Source organism: Panthera pardus, unplaced genomic scaffold, assembly GCF_024362965.1.
Source record: "Panthera pardus isolate Hobbes unplaced genomic scaffold, ASM2436296v1 HiC_scaffold_24, whole genome shotgun sequence".
In the NCBI taxonomy this organism is placed as follows: Eukaryota; Metazoa; Chordata; class Mammalia; order Carnivora; family Felidae; genus Panthera; species Panthera pardus.
In genome coordinates this window covers 114,095,789-114,114,436 of record NW_026526810.1, presented here as the reverse complement: position 1 = coordinate 114,114,436, position 18,648 = coordinate 114,095,789, and the positions used below count along the sequence as shown (strand labels likewise).

General features: G+C 41.0%; 1 protein-coding gene across 2 annotated transcripts in view; it reads left to right on the top strand.

Annotated features, from left to right (window-relative positions):
* Positions 1 to 10: 10 nt before the first annotated feature.
* The window catches only part of VIPAS39 (VPS33B interacting protein, apical-basolateral polarity regulator, spe-39 homolog), a 24,208-nt gene continuing 5,570 nt past the window's right edge, over positions 11 to 18,648 (top strand). For both annotated transcript variants that reach the window (XM_053889649.1, XM_019427316.2), the window contains exons 1-14: positions 11 to 143; positions 3,609 to 3,701; positions 4,815 to 4,917; positions 6,596 to 6,742; positions 7,582 to 7,620; positions 7,968 to 8,032; positions 8,761 to 8,817; positions 9,997 to 10,089; positions 10,732 to 10,765; positions 11,257 to 11,359; positions 12,917 to 12,944; positions 16,175 to 16,248; positions 17,958 to 18,033; positions 18,481 to 18,615. In XM_053889649.1, coding sequence (XP_053745624.1) covers positions 3,609 to 3,701; positions 4,815 to 4,917; positions 6,596 to 6,742; positions 7,582 to 7,620; positions 7,968 to 8,032; positions 8,761 to 8,817; positions 9,997 to 10,089; positions 10,732 to 10,765; positions 11,257 to 11,359; positions 12,917 to 12,944; positions 16,175 to 16,248; positions 17,958 to 18,033; positions 18,481 to 18,615 — 1,047 coding nt within the window. In that variant the 5' untranslated portion in view covers positions 11 to 143. The remainder of the gene's footprint in view (positions 144 to 3,608; positions 3,702 to 4,814; positions 4,918 to 6,595; positions 6,743 to 7,581; positions 7,621 to 7,967; positions 8,033 to 8,760; positions 8,818 to 9,996; positions 10,090 to 10,731; positions 10,766 to 11,256; positions 11,360 to 12,916; positions 12,945 to 16,174; positions 16,249 to 17,957; positions 18,034 to 18,480; positions 18,616 to 18,648) is intronic.

Below are 18,648 nucleotides of genomic sequence, written 5' to 3'. Positions count from 1 at the left end.
TTGACTCACGTTCCCCCCTTCCGCCCCACCCAGCGACTGTTCGCTTCCGCCCATTTTTATGCAGCTTAGCCTGACTAGAAAGGGTGGTCCAGCGGCGGAAGAGTCTGACGCTGCCCTGAAAGGGTGGGCTCGGTGTGGAAGAGGTGAGGGTGTCCCAATCCGCTTGGGCCGCGTATCTGGTTGAGTCCGGCCACGCCACAGACATATCCTTTCCTCTTACTCTCTCAGGTGTCCCTAGACCTTCCCGCCCCCCCCCCCCCCCCCCCCCCCCCAGGCCCGACTCTTCCAGTCGGAGCGACCGAGTACGCTGCGAGCTCGAGTACACTCGAGGTTGGAGCTGTGAGTGAGCCTCGACGTTTGATTTTGAAAGAGCATTTACTCTGCCAGCGATCCGCCGGACTCTGGCGACTGCAGTAGGTCCATGGCTTCCTGGACTTTTTGCCTGTAGAGTCTTCCTAGGTTAACCCACATTCCCCGGTTTCCGTTAATAGCCTCACATGTGGAAGCCTGGCTCAGAACATAATTGAATCTGAGTGTAACTTCTCGGTAGCTGGTTTCTGAAGCGTCCTGAGGCTGGGAGCGTGTTGGTTGTGGATTTTTTTTTTTTTCCTGATGCCTGTTGTCCTTCCTTTGTCCTGTACCTCGGATTTGCTTCCCTGTCTTGTGGGCTCTCAGTAAACAGGTGACAGGTGACGATAGGGACAAGCCTCTGCTGTATTTGAAATCATGTCGAAGCACTTTTTCCAGTCACTCTTAAAATTGTACCTGGTTGCTGCAACTTGTAGAGCCATTAAATCTTTATCATTATCTCTTTACTTGGCAAGTAAATTTACGTTCTGATTTGGCTAGAAGTACGAGTTGGTGGCAAGTATCCCCTGCGGTTGCATGGTTAAAAACGATTCCAGAAATTCTCTGGTGGATTATCGGGTGTGTTAGACACATTCTATGCTTATCTGTAGATATTTCCAGATATTTATCTACTGCCCTGGTTTTCCCTAGAGTAAAACAGAAGGACCATGCATGTCAGAGTGGAAGTGATCCAGGAGCTAGAAAACCTGGATTATAGGAGCAATTAGCAAAGTGGTTTTGGTACCTCATTCTTTTGTGCCTCATCTTCCTCATCAGTGAAATAGAGATGGAATCTGCCAGACCTACCTTACAGAGCTGTTGTGAGGATGAGAGTGCTCTATTAAGTTGGCAATCTGTGCCAGGGACATTTACATGCTCTATGTACATCTTCAGTGTTGGTGATAGCCACTCTCAGCATTTTTGTGTCAAATTTTTTTAATCTTTAGGATTGCTTGAAAGTATTTTCTGTCTAGCTTTTTCTAAGCTACCATGATGCTTTACTAATAAAAATTAATACTGAGCATTACTTTTGTATCAGACACTAGGTGCTCCACATGTATGATCTAGTTTAAGCTTCACAACAATTTTATAAGGTAAGGGGTCTATTGTTATGCCCATTTTACAGATGAGGAAACTATGGCTTATAGTGGTTTGACTTACGATTTTTCAGCTTTATGATGGTGCAAAAGTGATGCACATCCAGGAGAAGCCATAGTGTGAGTTTTGAATATGGATCTTTTCCTGGGCTGGCAATATACACTGCACTGTTGTGATGCTTGGCAGTGGCAATGAGCTACGGCACCCAGTCAGCCACATCACAAGAGTGAACAACTGGTACATTTAAACTATTCTGCACCCACACAGCCATTCTGTTTTTTCACTTTCAGTACAGTAGTCAAATTACATGAGATATTCAACACTTTATTATAAAATAGGCCTTGCGTTAAATGATCTTGCCCAACTGCAGGCTAATATAAGTGTTCTAAGCACATTGAAGGTAGGCTAGGCTAAGCCATGATGTTCAGTGTTTTCCACTCACGATATTTTCTTACGCTTGGTTTATCAGGATGTTAACCTCATTGTAAGTTAAGGAATATCTGTAGAGTATGTTAAGGGCCATCAGAAGCTTCAATAGGGCTGCCGTGATGAGTGTATGTCAAGCTTCTGTTGTGAAAGGTACCATTGAGAGAAAAGGAAAAGCAAATGAATTCTTTAGAATTTAACCCTGTGTAGCCTTTGGAGTTCTTTTTGTTGCTCTGGGAGTTTTGGTTACTCCATCCTAGTGTTTTTTAATATTTATTTATTTTGAGAGAGCATGTGTGAGCAGTCTGGAAGGGCAGAGAGGAGAGAGAGAATCCTAATCTGGCTCCTTGCTGTTAGTGCTGAGCCCGACATGGGATTCAATCCCAGAAACTGAGATCCTGACCCAGGCTGAAATCAAGAGTCGGACCCTTAACCGACTGAGCCACCCAGGCACCCCACTGTTTCTTAGTTTAAATCAGTTTTCACTCTGTCCAGTTGGCATTGATAATTTTTTTCAGAGTGAAATCTAATTTTAGAATAGTGATGGGAGGGACTTGTGGTATTTTGACTGATTCTTTATATATATATTTTTTCTTTTCTTGGCCATGCTCTCAGTTCCCAGAATTTGGCCAATACTTATTCGTAAATTAATCATAATTTGAAGATACAGGCAGGATAATTCTACTTCATTTAATCTTTGCTTTCTTTCTTCTGACATTTAGCAAGCATGTATGAAAACAAGAGCCAGTTTTATTCACTGTGGTATTCCCAGGGCCTAGAATAGTGCCTCAAAGATGGCACTCAGTATTAGATAAATGCTGAATACGTGAATGCAATTTTTATGTTTTGTTGGTGCTTTTTCTTCAATTTAATTTTTTAAATATTGATTTTTGAGAGAGGGGGGAGAGTGTGAGCAGGGGAGGAGCAGAGAGAGAGGGAGACAGAGAATCCAAGCAGGCTCCTCACTGTCAGTGCAGAGCCCGATGTAGGGCTTGAATTCATGAACTGTGAGATCATGACCTGAGCTGAAGTTGGATGGTTAACTAACTGAGCCACCCAGGCACCTGGGTTTTGTTGATACTTTGATCTTGTGTATTCAGCAAAATTTGGGATGCATTTTTATAACACTTGCCTGTCTTGTGCTGTTACCTTTATACATATCTATGCTGAATACCCCAGCTTTCTTGTAGGGTGCTTCAGAAGAGGGGCTGTGTCTTGTACTTTTTTTTTTTAATGTTTATTTTTGAGAGAGACAGAGACAGAGTGCGAGTGGGAGGGGGGCAGAGAGAGAGGGAGACACAGAATCCGAAGCAGGCTCCAGGCTCTGAGCTGTCAGCACAGAGCCTGACGTGGGGCTTGAACTCACGAACCATGAGATCATGACCTGAGCTGAAGTTGGCTGTTTAACCTACTGAGCCACCCAGGCGCCCCTATCTTGCATTTTTTACATATCTCTCACAGCTCCTGAGAGAGTGCCTTGAACAAAGTAGGTAGTCTAGGAATGAATGAGTACTCGTGGGTAATTAGAGGATCAAAAGTATGATTTGATCAGTTGGAGACCCAAGGATCTGATTTTATGTGGCAGATTCAATATTTGCTCTAATTCTTTGAAATGTCCCCAAATCACTGGGGTGTGGGGTAGGAGGGAGAGTTTGTAGTGAAGGAAATTAAAGTTTCTGGAGCTCTGTGGGAAGTGATCCAGGAAACGACATGTATCTGTCTTACTCTTACTCCAGATGAATCGGACAAAAGGTGATGAGGAGGAGTATTGGAACAGCTCCAAGTTCAAGGCTTTCACCTTTGATGATGAAGATGATGAACTGTCACAGGTGGGTTTTCTTGAGCAATTGCTGCAGGTCACACCTCCTCCACAGTGCCACTCTAAAATTCCTTCCCCTCGTGTCCTTGTTAAGCTAGCTTTTGACTGTGTGTCCATTAGGCTCAGAAGTGTTTGGGGTCAGACCTTTAGAAAAATCTTCATAGAAAAGAGGTTTCAAAACAGAGCCAGAAAGATTGTAAAAATCAACTCTCCACCCTTCTTACTTTTGTTCTTAAGGTAACTTATTCCTTTCAGTTTTTTTTTTTCCCTCAGAACCCCAAGTCTTTTATCCTATGATGTAATTGTTATTTTTGAACAATGAATTGGATTGGCAGTTGTCTTTATTGCATCTATTTTACAAACGGGGAAACATTTATTTTTGGAGAGATGGACAAACTCACTCAGGTTTACACAGTAAGTCATTGCCAGGAATATGATTAGCACTTTTTTTTTTTTAAGAGGTTTTTTTTTTTTTTTTTTTAATGTTTTACTTATTTTTGAGGGGAGCGGGGGCAGACAAAGAGGCAGATAGATCTGAAGCAGGCTTCACATTGATAGCAGCGAGCCCAATGCAGGGCTCGAACCCATGAACTGTGAGATCGTGACCTGACTGAAGTTGGATGCTCAACCAACTGAGCCACCCAGGCACCTCAAGAGTTGTTTGTTTGTTTGTTTGTTTGTTTGCTTTTTAAGTTTATTTATTTATTTTGAGAGAGAGAGGTTGAGAGAGCATACGCATGCACTCTAGGGCAAGGCAGAAAGAAGGAGAGAGAGAATCCCAAAAAACTCCACATTGTCAGTGCAAAGCCTGATATGGGGCTGGATCCCATGAACTGTGAGATCATGACCTGAGCTGAAATCAAGAGTCAGAACTGACTGAGCCGCCCAGGTGCCCCTATTATTAGAACCTAAAAGCAGCTTTGATTCCTTCTAACGCTTGCCACTGGACTGCAGTGTTGGCTAAAGAACAATTTGTTTTCTTGGCAAATATCTGGCAGGCTAGATTGCAAAGGGTGAAAGTGTTTGCCATCTTTAAGTCCCAATTGCTCAGCCACCTTGATTGTCAAAGAGATAGGTGGGAAATACTGCTTACCTGAGTGCCCTGCCTTATGTCCCTCTGCAGTTAAAGGAATCCAAGAGAGCAGTAAATAGTCTTCGAGACTTCGTGGATGATGATGATGACGATGACCTGGAGAGAGTCAGCTGGAGTGGGGAGCCAGTGGGAAGTAAGTAGAAGAGGCTATAGGAGGGGATTGATATTCAGGGTTCTTGTCACTAATGAGGGCTCCATTTGCTTGTCCTCTCAGTGTTTTGTCAGGAAGGGGAAGAGGGTAGACTGTTTTCAGATGAGCATACATTTGGAAATTTAACCTCAGAAGATACTTAAGGAAATAACAGTAGTTCCCATGTGGCTGTCTAGTCTGCTGTCTTAGGGTTAATGCTTGGCTGGGTATTTCAGACTCACTTGGGGTGCTTGTTAAAATTAAATTCCTAGGCTTCACTCCAGAGACTTAGATTCAGTAGGTCTCGGGGGTGAGGGTCTTAATTTGTGATAGGTACTGCAAGTGCTTCCAATTTGCAGTCATATTTGGGACTATTGGCTTAATTGCCCCTAACTGGCTGGCAGGACTGACTTCCTTAGCCACCAAGTCTCATCGTCTAGCTGTTTTATAATACCACTTAATGGTTTTGCAGAGTCCATCTGATTTTTGAGAATGTTAAAATTTTTTTAATGTAGGAATATCATCACACTTTAAAAATATAGTATTTTAGGCAATCAATGAAAAGTTTCCCTCTCACACTATCGTGCATTTACTGTTCTCAGTCCCTGCTATCCCAAAACACTGCTGTGGTTTGCTTCCTGTGTGTTCAACTAAAGATTCTTTTTACATTTGGAAATGCATATAGAAATATGTATATTCTTATCCCCTCTTTTACACCAGTGGTAGCATGCTTTATACCCTGCTCTTTTCAATTGACAATATAGCTTGGAGATCTTTCCATATCAGTACGTAAAGAAGTTTCTCATTCTCTATTTATTTTTTAAAATTATTTTATTTTATTTTTCAGAGAGAGAGAAGCAGAGCACAAGCAGGGGAGGGGCAGAGAGAGAGGGAGACGAATCTGAAACAGGCTCCAGGCTCTGAGCTGTCAGTACAGAGCCCGATGTGGAGCTTGAACTCATGAGCTGTGAGATCATGACCTGAGCTGAAGTCGGACACTTAACCGACTGAGCCACCCAGGCGCCCCACTCTCATTCTCTCTTTTAAAACAACAGCATCGATTATGTTGTATGGGTTTACCATAATTTGTTTAAACAGTCCACTTTTGATGAACTTTAGATTGTTTCCAATCTTTTGTTTATACTGCTATCAATAACCTTGTTTTTGGCCCGTATATGAGTATATGAAAGATCAATTCTTGAGTGGCATCACTGGCAAGAGGGTATTTGCATCTGTATGGGTTAGATATTGCCAAATTGTTCTCCACAGGGACTGTACCAGTGTGCCCCCATCAGCGATGTTTGAGTGTTCCTGTTTCCCCACAGCTTTGCCAACACAGGGTATTATTGAACTCTAGATCTTTGCCAGTTTTACAGGGACCAATGGTATCTCCGTGCACTTTTACTTTGTGTAATTCTTTTATTAAAAGTAAGGTTGAGCATCTTTTCGTATGTTTAATAGCCACTTGAATTTCCTTTTCTGTGATCCATTTGTTAATTTCCTTTGCTCGTTTTTCTGTTGATGAGTCAATTTGAATTTATTTTTTCTCTCTACTTCAATTTTTTAAGTCCATGTCAATAACAGACCAGGGCCTCTGGTGAAAAACTTTTAGTATTTATCAGAAGGCTGTATATCAAGGATTATTTTGTATGAGAATCACTGATTTAGTTCTATCTCACAGGTATCTCATGGTCCATCAAAGAGACTGCTGGTAACAGTGGGTCAAACCAGGAGGGGCGTGAACAGCTCAAGAGCCGAAACAGCTTCTCCTCCTATGCACAATTACCCAAACCTACTTCTACCTACTCCCTGAGCAGCTTTTTTAGAGGTAAAGAGATTGTTAAAGGGGTAGGGGGGCCCTCCTTTTCTCTTTCCAAAAAAAAAAAAAAAAAGAAGCACTCAGTTTATAATTTTCATTTACTCTGGAAGAAAAAGATTATTGAAGGATAAAGAATTATATTTGGAACTGGCAGTTAGGGATTAGAAGTCAGAGAAGAGAGACGTTCAGAGGGATTTGGCAGGAACATGATGAACAAAACTGACATTAGTTCTGTGGCAGGTGCTGAAGAAATTTACCTAGGTCAGGATTCCTGCCTACCCCTGTGCATTGCTGTAGGGAACCCTTGTTTACTACTGGTGGGGATATAAAATGGCATAGCCACTGCGGAAGACAGTATGGCAGTTCCTTAAAAAAGTAAGCCAGACATACAAGGACAAATATTGTATGATTCCATTTCTATAAGATACCTACAATATTTAGATTCATAAAGACAGTAAAATAGTGGTGACCGGGACTGGAGGTTAGGAGAAATGGGGAGTTATTGTTTAATGGGTACAGAGTCTTAGTTTGGGATGATGAGAAAGTCCTAGAGATGGATAGTGGTGATGGTTGTACAGTGTGAATGTACTCAGTGCCACCAAACTGTACATTTGAGAATGGTAAAAAATGTTTATGTCATGTATATTTTACCACAAGTAAAAAAATTTTTTTTCCCTGACTTTGTTTTTCATGGCACCTCAAATTTCTGAAGTTGAATGGAGGTTTGTTTTAAGCCTTGAGTTCCCACATTGCATAAAAAAGGTTCTATACATACTGCATCCTTAACCAAGTGAAATGCCTCTAACTGGAACTATTGACCTCTCCCCTTACGTGTTCTTTACTTCCAGGGAGAACTAGACCTGGAAGTTTCCAGTCCCTTTCAGATGGTAAGCATTGACCCTTTGCTCTGGAGTACTATGGGAGATGTTACTGATATGGGGTACACTCTGCAGGGTCATGGAGATAGGTGGTAATTAGATGAAATGTTTTCTGAGTCTACCACCATTAGAGAAATTTTCTGATTTTGAGTAAGGAGGTCAAGATCATTCTGGCTATAGGGGCAAGGGGTGACTTCTAGGGGCGCTGTTTCTGGGGAGGAGCCGAGATCTATTTTGGGCCATAAAGATGCCTTGGGACCTCACGAGTCAAAAAAATGCATGTGAGAAGGAAGCAGTAGAGGAGAGGAGTGACATGAAGATGGTGTCCTTCTGAATCAGCTGCCTATTTTTTCCAGCTCTGTCGGACACACCTGCCAAAAGCTATGCTCCAGAGCTGGGCAGACCTAAGGGGGAGTACAGGGTGAGTTATATCTTGCACTGGTGTGACACTTCACACGGTGCAGAGTGCTTTGACATACGTTATCTTGCTTGATCTTCCTAACTTTTTGACCAGCTAATACCTTAACTTTTATGTAGAGATGAAAACTGGATTTCTAAATATCAGGGCTTGCCTTGGGTCTCACAGCTATTAAGTGGTGGAACTGGGACTCCGTTTATTTACTGATTCCGTCCTAGCGCACTTCTCTTACCCATTATACTGCCTTTTGAAGGCTGTATTTTGAAACTTTTGATCATCGCTGTGGTCTGGAAGCTTTGTGGAGCTCATATTCCCAAGAAGCACATAACAAAGTAAATTGATTCATAAGGAAGAAAGTATATCATAAGATCCAGAAGAGAAACATGTCTCCTTCTTTTCCTTCTGTCTGCATAACCGTCAGTTAGAATCCCAAAATGTGACTAATTGTATCTAGGGGGTGAAATCCTGAACCAGTAGGCATAGGGTTATGGTTTTGCCAATTGGTTCTTTCCCTTTTTGATCCATCTCTTCTTGCCTGTATTGTCCCTGTTGTAATTTCTTCAGACACTCAGAACAAGACCATTCTTGTTCTTCATTTTTTTTTCATTCATTCCCTCCCACAAAATATTTCCCCATTAGGGAATAAAGATAAGAGTTTTAAGTGAGGAGCTGGCACACTGATAATGCTGTTCCCTTAACTTCTTGAGATTCGTGTGTTGCTAATATTCTAGGATTATAGCAATGACTGGAGCCCCAGTGACACAGTGCGACGCCTTCGGAAGGGCAAGGTAAGGCCACTGGAGAGAGAATTCTTGTGGGAAGAGAGCACCATGGCTGGGAGAAAACGTTTTCAAAATACATATGTTATAAAGGATTTTTTATCAAGAATATATAAAGAACAATAATTATCTTCAATAAGAAGATAAACAACTCAGTAAAAAACTTGGTGCAAGATGTAACCAGTTACACCAAAAAAAGATATGTGAATAGCCAAAGAGCACTTGAAAAGTTCTTTCACATTAACAGTTATCAAGAAAATGTGAATTAAAACTGTGAGATACCACTGTATAGCCACTAGAATGGCTAAACTTACAAGTATTGATCATACCAAGCATTGGGACGCTGTGGAGGAGCCAGAACTCTGGTACACTGAGAACAAGAAGGGAAAATGTTAAAACTACTCTGGAAAATAGTCTGGCACCTTCTTATGAAGTTAAACATACACTTAACTTCATTGCTAGACATTTACAATCCAAGAGGAATGAAAACTTATGTTCAAAGACTTGTACACAAATTTTTGTAACAGCTTCATTTATAATAGCCCCCAAAGTAGAAATAACCCAAATATCCTTCAGGAGATAAATGGATAAATGGTGATATGTCCATACAATGGCAAACTGTTTACCAGTAAGTAGGAATAAATTAGTGGTACTCACCACAATGTATTGATTCATCTCAGAAATGTGATCTTGAAGGGCACCTGGCTGGCTCAGTCAGTAGAGCATGTGTCTCTAGATCTCAGGGTCATGAGTTCAAGTCATGTGGGTGTGGAGCCTACTAAAAACAAAACAAACAAACAAAAAAAAGTGAAATTGAGTAAAAGAAGCCAAATGTGAAAGAGTACATATTGTATGATTCTGTTTCTGAAATCCTAGAAAAGGGAAAACTTTGGTGATTAAAAACAGATGAGTGGTTGTGAGGGGCTAGAGATTGGGTCGGGGGAGAGTTGGCATCAAAGCTGACAAGGAACTTTTTGGGGTGATGGAGTTGTTCTGTATCTTGATTATGGTAGTATATGAACTTGTCAAACTCACTGAATTTTACAGTTGAATAGGGTAGACTTTATTGTATGTAAATTATACCTCCTTAAAAAGAGAACAGGTGATCTCTCTACCCATTGACTTTGGCAGGACTTCATCAGGACATCAGGACTTTCTTGCACGCTAATTCTGTTCTTATTTTGCCAGGCCTGCTCACTAGAAAGATTCCGCTCCTTACAGGACAAGCTACAACTCCTAGAGGAAGCAGTAAGCATGCATGATGGAAATGTCATTACTGCAGTAAGTTGTGGGTTTTGTTTGTCGTTTGTTTAATTGTTGTTTTCAGTAGTTTCTCAAAGTCCAATCAGAATAGGACTTTAACATTTTAGGTTAAATGTCTAGTAAAGATCCTAGATTTCTCTTATTTATTTGTTTGTTTATTTTAAGAGAGAGAAAGGGAGAGCAAGAGCATGGAAGGGGCAGAGAGGGGGAGAGACACAATCCTGAGCAGGCTTTGTGCTGTGGGCACAGAGCTTGATGCGGCACTTGAACTCACAAACCATGAACTAAAACCAAGAGTCAGATGCTTAACTGAGCCACCCAAGCGCCCCCTCGATTCCTCTTAAAGTGTAGGATTCTCAGTAATACATGCTCTGAGGCTCGGCTGGCAGGACATGCATTGTATGTGGAACTCTTGATTATAATCAGGAAGCAGCAGGTTGGCTTCTAAAAAGTAATCTGAGAGAGAAGAGGTATGAGAGCAGTCTCTCAGAGGGGGTGTCTCTTGCCAGTGTGGGAATGGGCAGGTGGACTTCTCTTAGACATCTGCCAAGATGCCTAAGGTGTCGCTGACATCATTTCTAGACATCAGGAGCTCAGGGCAGGGCTTTGCGTTTGAAAGGTTACACAGAGTAATTTATTCTTTGTTCTCCTTTCCTCTAGGTTCTGATCTTCCTGAAGAGGACACTGAGCAAAGGTGAGCATGGGTTGAGAGAAATCTTCAGTCAACAAGATACCTGCTACATTTGAAGGGAGAATGTCATTGTGGCTTTTATCAGAATTCACCATGATCAGGTCTGTTTCTGAGACAGCTGGGATGGCCTAAGACTTCAGAGTATCCATCTCATCTCTTGAGGGCAGTTTTTCATCCTGTAGGGTGATAAGTCTATTCACTTCGAAGTGTCCCTATTTGCTAGACAGACAGATGGCTGTGTTGATTTGAGGACTTCAGAGTCCATGCTAGGTGCCTGCTGGTTGAGTTGGTGAAGGCTGACTGAATGGCTAAGAGTTGCCCTAGACCATGGAGTGCATTGATGGTGGATTGAGCCAGAGGAATGGGTACCATAAAAAGCTGTTCCTTGCTTGTGATTGGGTCTGAGATGTTTGGAATGTATGAGGAGGGAGACCAATTTCACATCTGAGTAATAGGCTTTAATCTTCCCCACCTAACTATTTCCTGCCTGCCAGAGATCCTCTTCCGAGAGCTGGAGGTGCGACAGGTTGCTCTGAGACATCTCATTCACTTCCTTAAAGAAATAGGGGATCAAAAGTTGCTTTTAGACCTCTTCAGGTAAGAACTGATCATCTTGTCTATGAAGTTTACTGAGTCCTTATTCAAAGCACTCTGGAGAATACAAAGAGAAAAGATATTGTCCTTTTTTTGTTATTAGATAAGATACTGAAACGGTGATGGGATAACTAATAATGCACCTCAGCCTGTGATAAAGTGACAGTATAGCAGGTGGTTAAGGAGGCGGCCCTGGAGTCAAACATACCTACATTGAATACTGGCAACAACACTTAGTTCATAGAGTGACCTTGAACAAGTTGCCCAACCTTTCCAAGCATTAGTTCCAAACCTGTACAATGGAAATGATGATTTGTACCCGGCAGGTCATTATGAAGATTAAAAGAGTTAGTGTGGGAAAAGCACTTAGCTTAATACATAGTCTGTATTAATATTTTTAAGCATTTTGTTATAAAAGACTCAGAATAAAGGTATCTTTTATTGCTTGGTCCCCAATGATGCCAGTGGGAAGTACGGTGGAAGAGCAAAAGAAGAAAATAACAATCTTTAGTCAGGATACCCAAGGAAAGCCACATGGAGGTGTTTAGGAATTGAGACTAGGTAGGATTCTAATAGGTAGAGAGGCAAGAGGTAGGCATATGTGCTGGTGGTCAGGGGCAGGAGAATATCTTCTACCATGTTTTCCTTCCTTCCCTATCTCATTCTAATCAGTAGAGACTTTCCTGCCCTTAGATTAAAATGTATATTATGTCTTTTCTTCAATGTCAGGAAAGCAGTTAGAACCTTTGTTTAGGCTGATAATGTGGCCTATGGTAACTCCAATTATCTAGTGACTCCAGCACAGTGGTGAGCTGCCCCAAGACTATGGTGGGAAAAGCAGATCACCTGGTCAGGGCCAAGATTACAGATGTTAGCGAGGAATTTGCAGAAGACATGTTCATTGAGGCAGGCTGTTCTCTCCCTCCTTCCCTCCCTCCCTCCCTCCCTCCCTCCCTTCCTTCCTTCCCTCCCTCCCTCCCTCCCTCCCTCCCTCCCTCCTGATCAACAAGGCTTTATTAGGCATCACCTCTAGGCCAAAGCAGTGATGTTAGTTACAGTGGTCCATTCAGAATAAGAAAGAATTAGAAGATAATGTCCTTGTTCTCCAAGGTCTTACCACCTTTGGGATAGACAAAACCCATTCTACACTACGTGAAAACAACAGAATAATATAGAAAATCTGTTTCCAGGATTGTTCTGACAGAGAAGAGGGCTTTAATCTTTCCAAAAAACCCTGTAAGATTACTGTGGGCTAAGGTTTTGTGGAGGCTCTGAGCCTATCAGACCTGTTAACATTACAAAGTTATTACTGTCCTGCAATGCCTTCTTGTCCTTGCTTTTTTCTCAGCTAGAGCGATCAGGGGAACATTCATACCTGATCCACCATGTGTTTTGAAGAGGTTGTTCATAGAAATTTTAAGAGGAGGGCTTATTTCATTTATGGAGGCAAATTTATGAGTTTGAATTGTGTTTCTCCTAGAGCAGCCATCCTATTTTGTGAGGTTATACTGCCACACATCAATAGATAAAAATGCCCTGCTCCCTTCTGCTTCTTCCCAGGTTCCTAGATAGAACAGAAGAGCTTGCGGTAAGTGTGGCCTTTGTTTCAGTTGGGGACCTGTTTAACAGAAATCAAAGCCAAAACCCAGCCTCCAAGATCCCAGAAATCTAAGCCAAAACCCAGCCTCCGAGATCCCAGACTAGTTAACAGTTTCCTTCCTTTGGTATTGATTGCATCCGGAAGAGAAAGGCACTGGGAAGCCTGAAAACTAAATCCAAATGATGTACTGTTTCTTTTTATATGCTCTTTTGATTGGGCGTGTCAATAAACACTTTTTTGAATAAATGAATAAAAACTGGCCTGGTCAATTTGTAATTTGTTTTTTAGTTCTTAGTTGTTTTCACTTGCTGGTTTGTAGGAGCTTTTGGGTTTTGGCTTCTAATGCTAGAAGATGTTGGAGAGTTAAGAGGGATTAGAAAGCAGATATAGGTCAAGAAGGAAGATAGGTCAAGCCGGGCTGCACCCAATACACATTTTGGCTGAGGGCTGAATGGCCAAGTGTGCAAACTGATTTTTGGCAGATTTTCATCATTACAGAATAAACTCCTGGAATACCAGAATAAATCTGAAATTGTACCAAAAATTTCATTATTTTATTAAAAGTGTAGAGATATACTTTTAAAAGTTTGCCATTGTAGCGCAGGGGTAAGAATTCCTTAGCATATCCATGGCAGGATTGTCCCTTCGGTCACTACACCACACGTTTGTGGTGTTATCAGTGCTCACATTCAGCTGGCACGCTTAATAATCTTGCTAACCTTCTTCACACAGCAGAATAAAATTGAGGAAAATGTTTTTTCAGTCACATTTTGTAAAAGGAACTTTTACTTAATATTCAAGGCATGGAACAATCACAAAAATCCTTTATCTTAATCTACTGAAAGTGATTGGCAGTCTGTAGCAATCATTTTGAAAAGCTTTTTGTTTACATTTTTAATCTCCATAGATTTGTTGTGTTGTTTTTTTTTTTATGTTCATTTTTTTTTTTTTTTGAGAGAGAGAGAGAGAGAGTGTGAGCAGGGGAGGGGCAGAGAGAGGGAGACACAGAATCTGAAGCAGGCTCCAGGCTCTGAGTGTCAGCACAGAGCCCAACACGGGGCTCGAACTCATGAGCCATGAAATCATGAGGTGAGCCGAAGTCATATGTTTAACCGACTGCGTCACTGAAGTGCCCCTAATCTCCATAGATTGGAAGCTGTAGGGAATTTTCTTCATACAGCATTCTTATAAAGTTTGTTGTTTTGAAGTTTGATTAGTGAAAATAGGTGTGTTTGGGTAATGCATTTTCTTCTAAAACTTTATTTTCTTCCTATTCTCTATTATATTTGAATTGAAGATTCAGATTTACATGCATGCTGTTTTATATAAATTTGGAGTTTAACAACCTTACGAATTTGAGAATTGACAAAGCTGATGATAGTCTCCTTTCAGTTTCTCCTCACAGAGTGGGAAGGTTACCTAAGTAGGACTTTCCTGAAAGACTTAAGGCCAAATGGAATTGAACAATAAAAATAAACCATAGCTCTCAAAGATTGCTTTCTTTAATACTAGGAATGATTGTATACCAAACATTTTATGAAGATTAGATTATGATATAATTTCTATTATTCTGTGTTATCATTTACATTTTTATATACTTGTTCCTAAAAGGATATACTGTCCTTCTTAAAGCCAGTTCATTCTCTTGATATTCATATTAACTGTCAATCTGTTTATTTATTTATGAAAGATTGTATTTTTAAGTAATCTCTACACCCAACGTAGGGCTTGATCTCACAATCCCAAGATCAAGAGTTGCATGCGCACTGAGCCAGACAGGTGCCCCTAATCTATTTATTTTTTTATTTTTGTAAAGTTTTTAATTGTGCATAAAATCTCAACTTTTATAACCATCATAAATTATTGCATCAATTAGCTCTTGTAATAATAAATAGGGACTAACTTTTTAATTATTTTTAATTTTTAATGTTTATTTTAGAGAGAGCACAAATGTGCTCACGTGCAAGTGGGGGAGGGACAGAAACAGAGGGAGACAGAGGATCCAAAGTGGGCTCTGTGCTGACAGCAGAGAGCCCCAGAGCCTGACGCTGGGCTTAAACTCAGGAAATGTGAGATCATGACCTGAGCTGAAGTTGGACGCTTAACTGACTGAGCCACCCAGGCGTCCCAAATAGGGATTTAATCTTCAGTTCCTTTTTCAGAATTCCAAAATAGGAAGCACATAAGAAGATTGTCTTTCAGAGTTATATGTATGACTTACGGTATTTGAATGTGAGTCTTCACGTGTCAACAGTGAATCAGATGACTTGCCTTACTTGTGTTACTGATGTTGTCAATTATTAGGTATTTACAGGATCATGCTACCATTGATTGTGTATAAGGTCAAGGATGCCAAAAATAATGTTGAAGTAAGCATTTAGCTCTTTGGCCTTTTGAAAGGCTAAGGCTGAAGCAAAAGCTGGTTTTAGTTAAATAGGCTAAAGCCAAACTTTGGAGTAAAGCTGGGTGCTCAGCTACTCAGTGCTTCATTGTAGGCCAGCGCTGTCCAAATAGAGCTTCCTACGATGATGGCAGCATTCTGTATCTGTGCTACTGGATATGGTAGCCACTAGTCCACATGTAGCTTTTGTACACTTAAAAAAATGACTACTGTAACTAAGGATCTGAATTGTTTAATTTAACGTAAATCATTTAAATGTAAATGTAAACCAGATATGGGTAGTGGTTACTGTATTAGATATTGCAGTTATAAATAAACCAAAGAGTGGTTTTGAAGATTTTTTTTGAAGTAATCTGTATAACCCTGAGATCAAGAGTCGCATACACTGGGGTGCCTGGGTGGCTCAGTCAGTTAAGTGTCCGACTTCAGCTCAGGTCACGGTCTCATGGTTCGTGGGTTCAGGCCGCACATTGGGTTCTGTGCTGACAGCTCAGAGCCTGGAGCCTGCTTGGGATTCTGTGTCTCCCTCTCTCTCTGTTCCTCCCCCACTCATACACTCACTCTCTCTCTCTCTCTCAAAAATAAATGAACGTTAAAAAAAACAAAGTCACATGCACTACTTACTGAGCCAGCCCCTGAAGAGCAATTTGAATCACTGTTTATCCTCTCCACACCCGCACACCCATCCACGCCCAGAGGAATCTCTGATAATGAAGAATTTAGTTTTTAAGGATGGAAGGTCTAGTTACATAGCTAACTCAGCCTTCTAAGGAGACAAAATAACTCAAAGCCTGCCTTTTTTTTTTTTTAATTGTAGCTGTCTCATTATCGAGAGCACTTGAACATTCAGGACCCCGAGAAACGAAAAGAATTTCTTAAGACCTGCATTGGGTAAGTATGGGGGAGAAATGTTTTTAAGCATAAATCTTCTTAAATAGAGAAGCGAAGAGACTAAGGGAGTGGATAGGTAGTTGAAGGGAAAGCCTAATAGTGGGTCATATAAGCATCATTAAAGATGGTCTCATTCAGTGAAGTGATTCCAAAATTAATTCCCCAGTAGAGTTTTCACTGATGGGTAGTAAATTGAGAAAAATAAAGACAATAAAAAGAGGGTTTTTTCTACCGCTAAATTTATTTTATTTGAAGACTGCCTTTTATTCTGGAATTTTTTTTTTCCTTCCTCTCCTTCCTTTTTTTGGTGACAAAATGCATTGGAATTTTTTTATGACCTCATATATTAAAATAAAAAGTCGGCAACACTTTACCTTCCATATTATTTTCAGTGTTACTGGTCCTTGAGACCCCAAAGCACAAGAACCACTGATTCAGCCTACGTGTTTATCCAGGATGTAAGTCCCTGTAAAAACCAGCCCATATATTATTCTTCCAGTGATACGCACTCACTGCTCTTGGAAGTAGCTTATTTTATTGTTGAATAACCTTCATTATCATAAAATGCTTTGTTATCTTGGGCTGAAACTTGCTTCCCTCTATCTTTCAAGACAGGTATAGAGTCTTCCCGGTAGGCCTTACTTCAGGTTCAGTATTCATGGTTGCTTTAGTCCCTAATGGGACGTGAGTGCCTGTTTTCACATTTAGAAATTTGTCTTTGTCTGTGCAATCCTTAATTTGAACATTATCAAATACTGAGCTATGTCATAGTGGCCTCTGGTGAACCAAGAGAAAAGTTGGAATAGTGAAGGAACTGAAACCTATTGCTGTCTCTCTTTATCTCTTGGCAAAAATTGGCTGTGGCTCATGCTTCTCTGGGATAGTGTAATTGAGTTTCAGAATTCTTCCAGGAGTGAGTGGAGTATGGGACTAAGACAGCACTTTCTAAAGGAGAGATCTGTGAACTGGAAGCTTAAAATCTGGCTTCTATTCCTGGCCTTACCCCTTGACTTACCATGTATGACTTTTAGGCAAGACGCTGTTTGTCTCTTAACATTTTCACATGTAAGATGAAAGGTAGGGACCCTTGATCAAGTTTGTGTAGATCTGTGAGATCTTTATCAATCTATAAATGTACCACCATGCCTTGTAATTTAATTGTACCTTATTTCTCTGCAGTAAGAAACCACAGCACTTCACTGGGTTGTGGGTGATAGGCAGTTGGCTAAGCTCACTCACTCAGTATCTCATTTGTCACCAGCTCTCACAGTGAGAGGATTCTAATTCCTCAGCACAACCACTGATGACTACATACATCTTGTAGACTTAGAGGATCCTTCCTTCCTTTTTTTTTTTTTTTTTTTTTTAAAGATTTTATTTTTCTTCAAGTAATCTCTCCACCCAACATGGAGCTTGAACTCATAACCCTGAGATTAATAAGAGTCTCACGCTCTACCAGCTGAGCCAGCCAGGTGCTGATCAGGATCCCTCCTGAAGTGGCAAAACCTTAAATACAGAATCCTAGTCAAAGGTCTATTCGGTTTTCTGCTTTCTCTCTCTCTGCCTTTCAGGGATGGTCTAAAGGTGCATTGGGATCAGATTTGTGAAGCGCTGTGAGCCTCTTGTGCTTACAGTGGAGTTTTGGTTTAGTTGGGTTTGTTTCTTGTTTTAGTAGAAAAAGAGGCGCTAACCTTCTGGCTCTCTACCAGTTTGCCATTTTCAGCAGAAGATTCTGCACATATTCAAGACCATTACACCCTCCTGGAACGTCAGATCATTATTGAGGTTAGACTCCTTGTCTCTACGTTTTCTGCTTCAATGCCAGTGCTCAGTGTCATTCAGCATCTAGGAGACTTCTGTGCTCTGTCATATATGTCATTTCCTGTTATACTCTGCGAGAGCCTTTCATTTCCTCTTTACATGATCGCCCTTTTCCCTCCATTGTTCTCAGGCATCCTTTTCCTTCTCACTTGCTGTTAACCTGGAAGTATTTTCTCTTCCTCCTAGAACTCCCATTTCATCCTTACTTCTCCAGTCTTCCTCCATTCAACAAGGCTCTGTCATCATTTTATGGTTTTTAAACTCCCTTGGGATATCCTGGGCAGTTTCTTTTTCTCATCTTTGCCTCTTTCCTAGGATAGGAAACACAACTGCTGTAGTATTTAATGTTTTTTTCTTACCTCTACTCTGTGGACATTGTTGTTTTTTTTCACTTGTTTCACTCCACCACAGGCAAATGATCGGCATCTAGAATCAGCAGGACAGACTGAGATCTTCCGGAAGCACCCCCGCAAAGCTTCTATCCTCAACATGCCATTAGTGACCACGCTTTTCTACTCCTGCTTCTACCATTACACGGAGGCTGAGGTATAGGCAAAATGTGAAAGACCCCATACACTC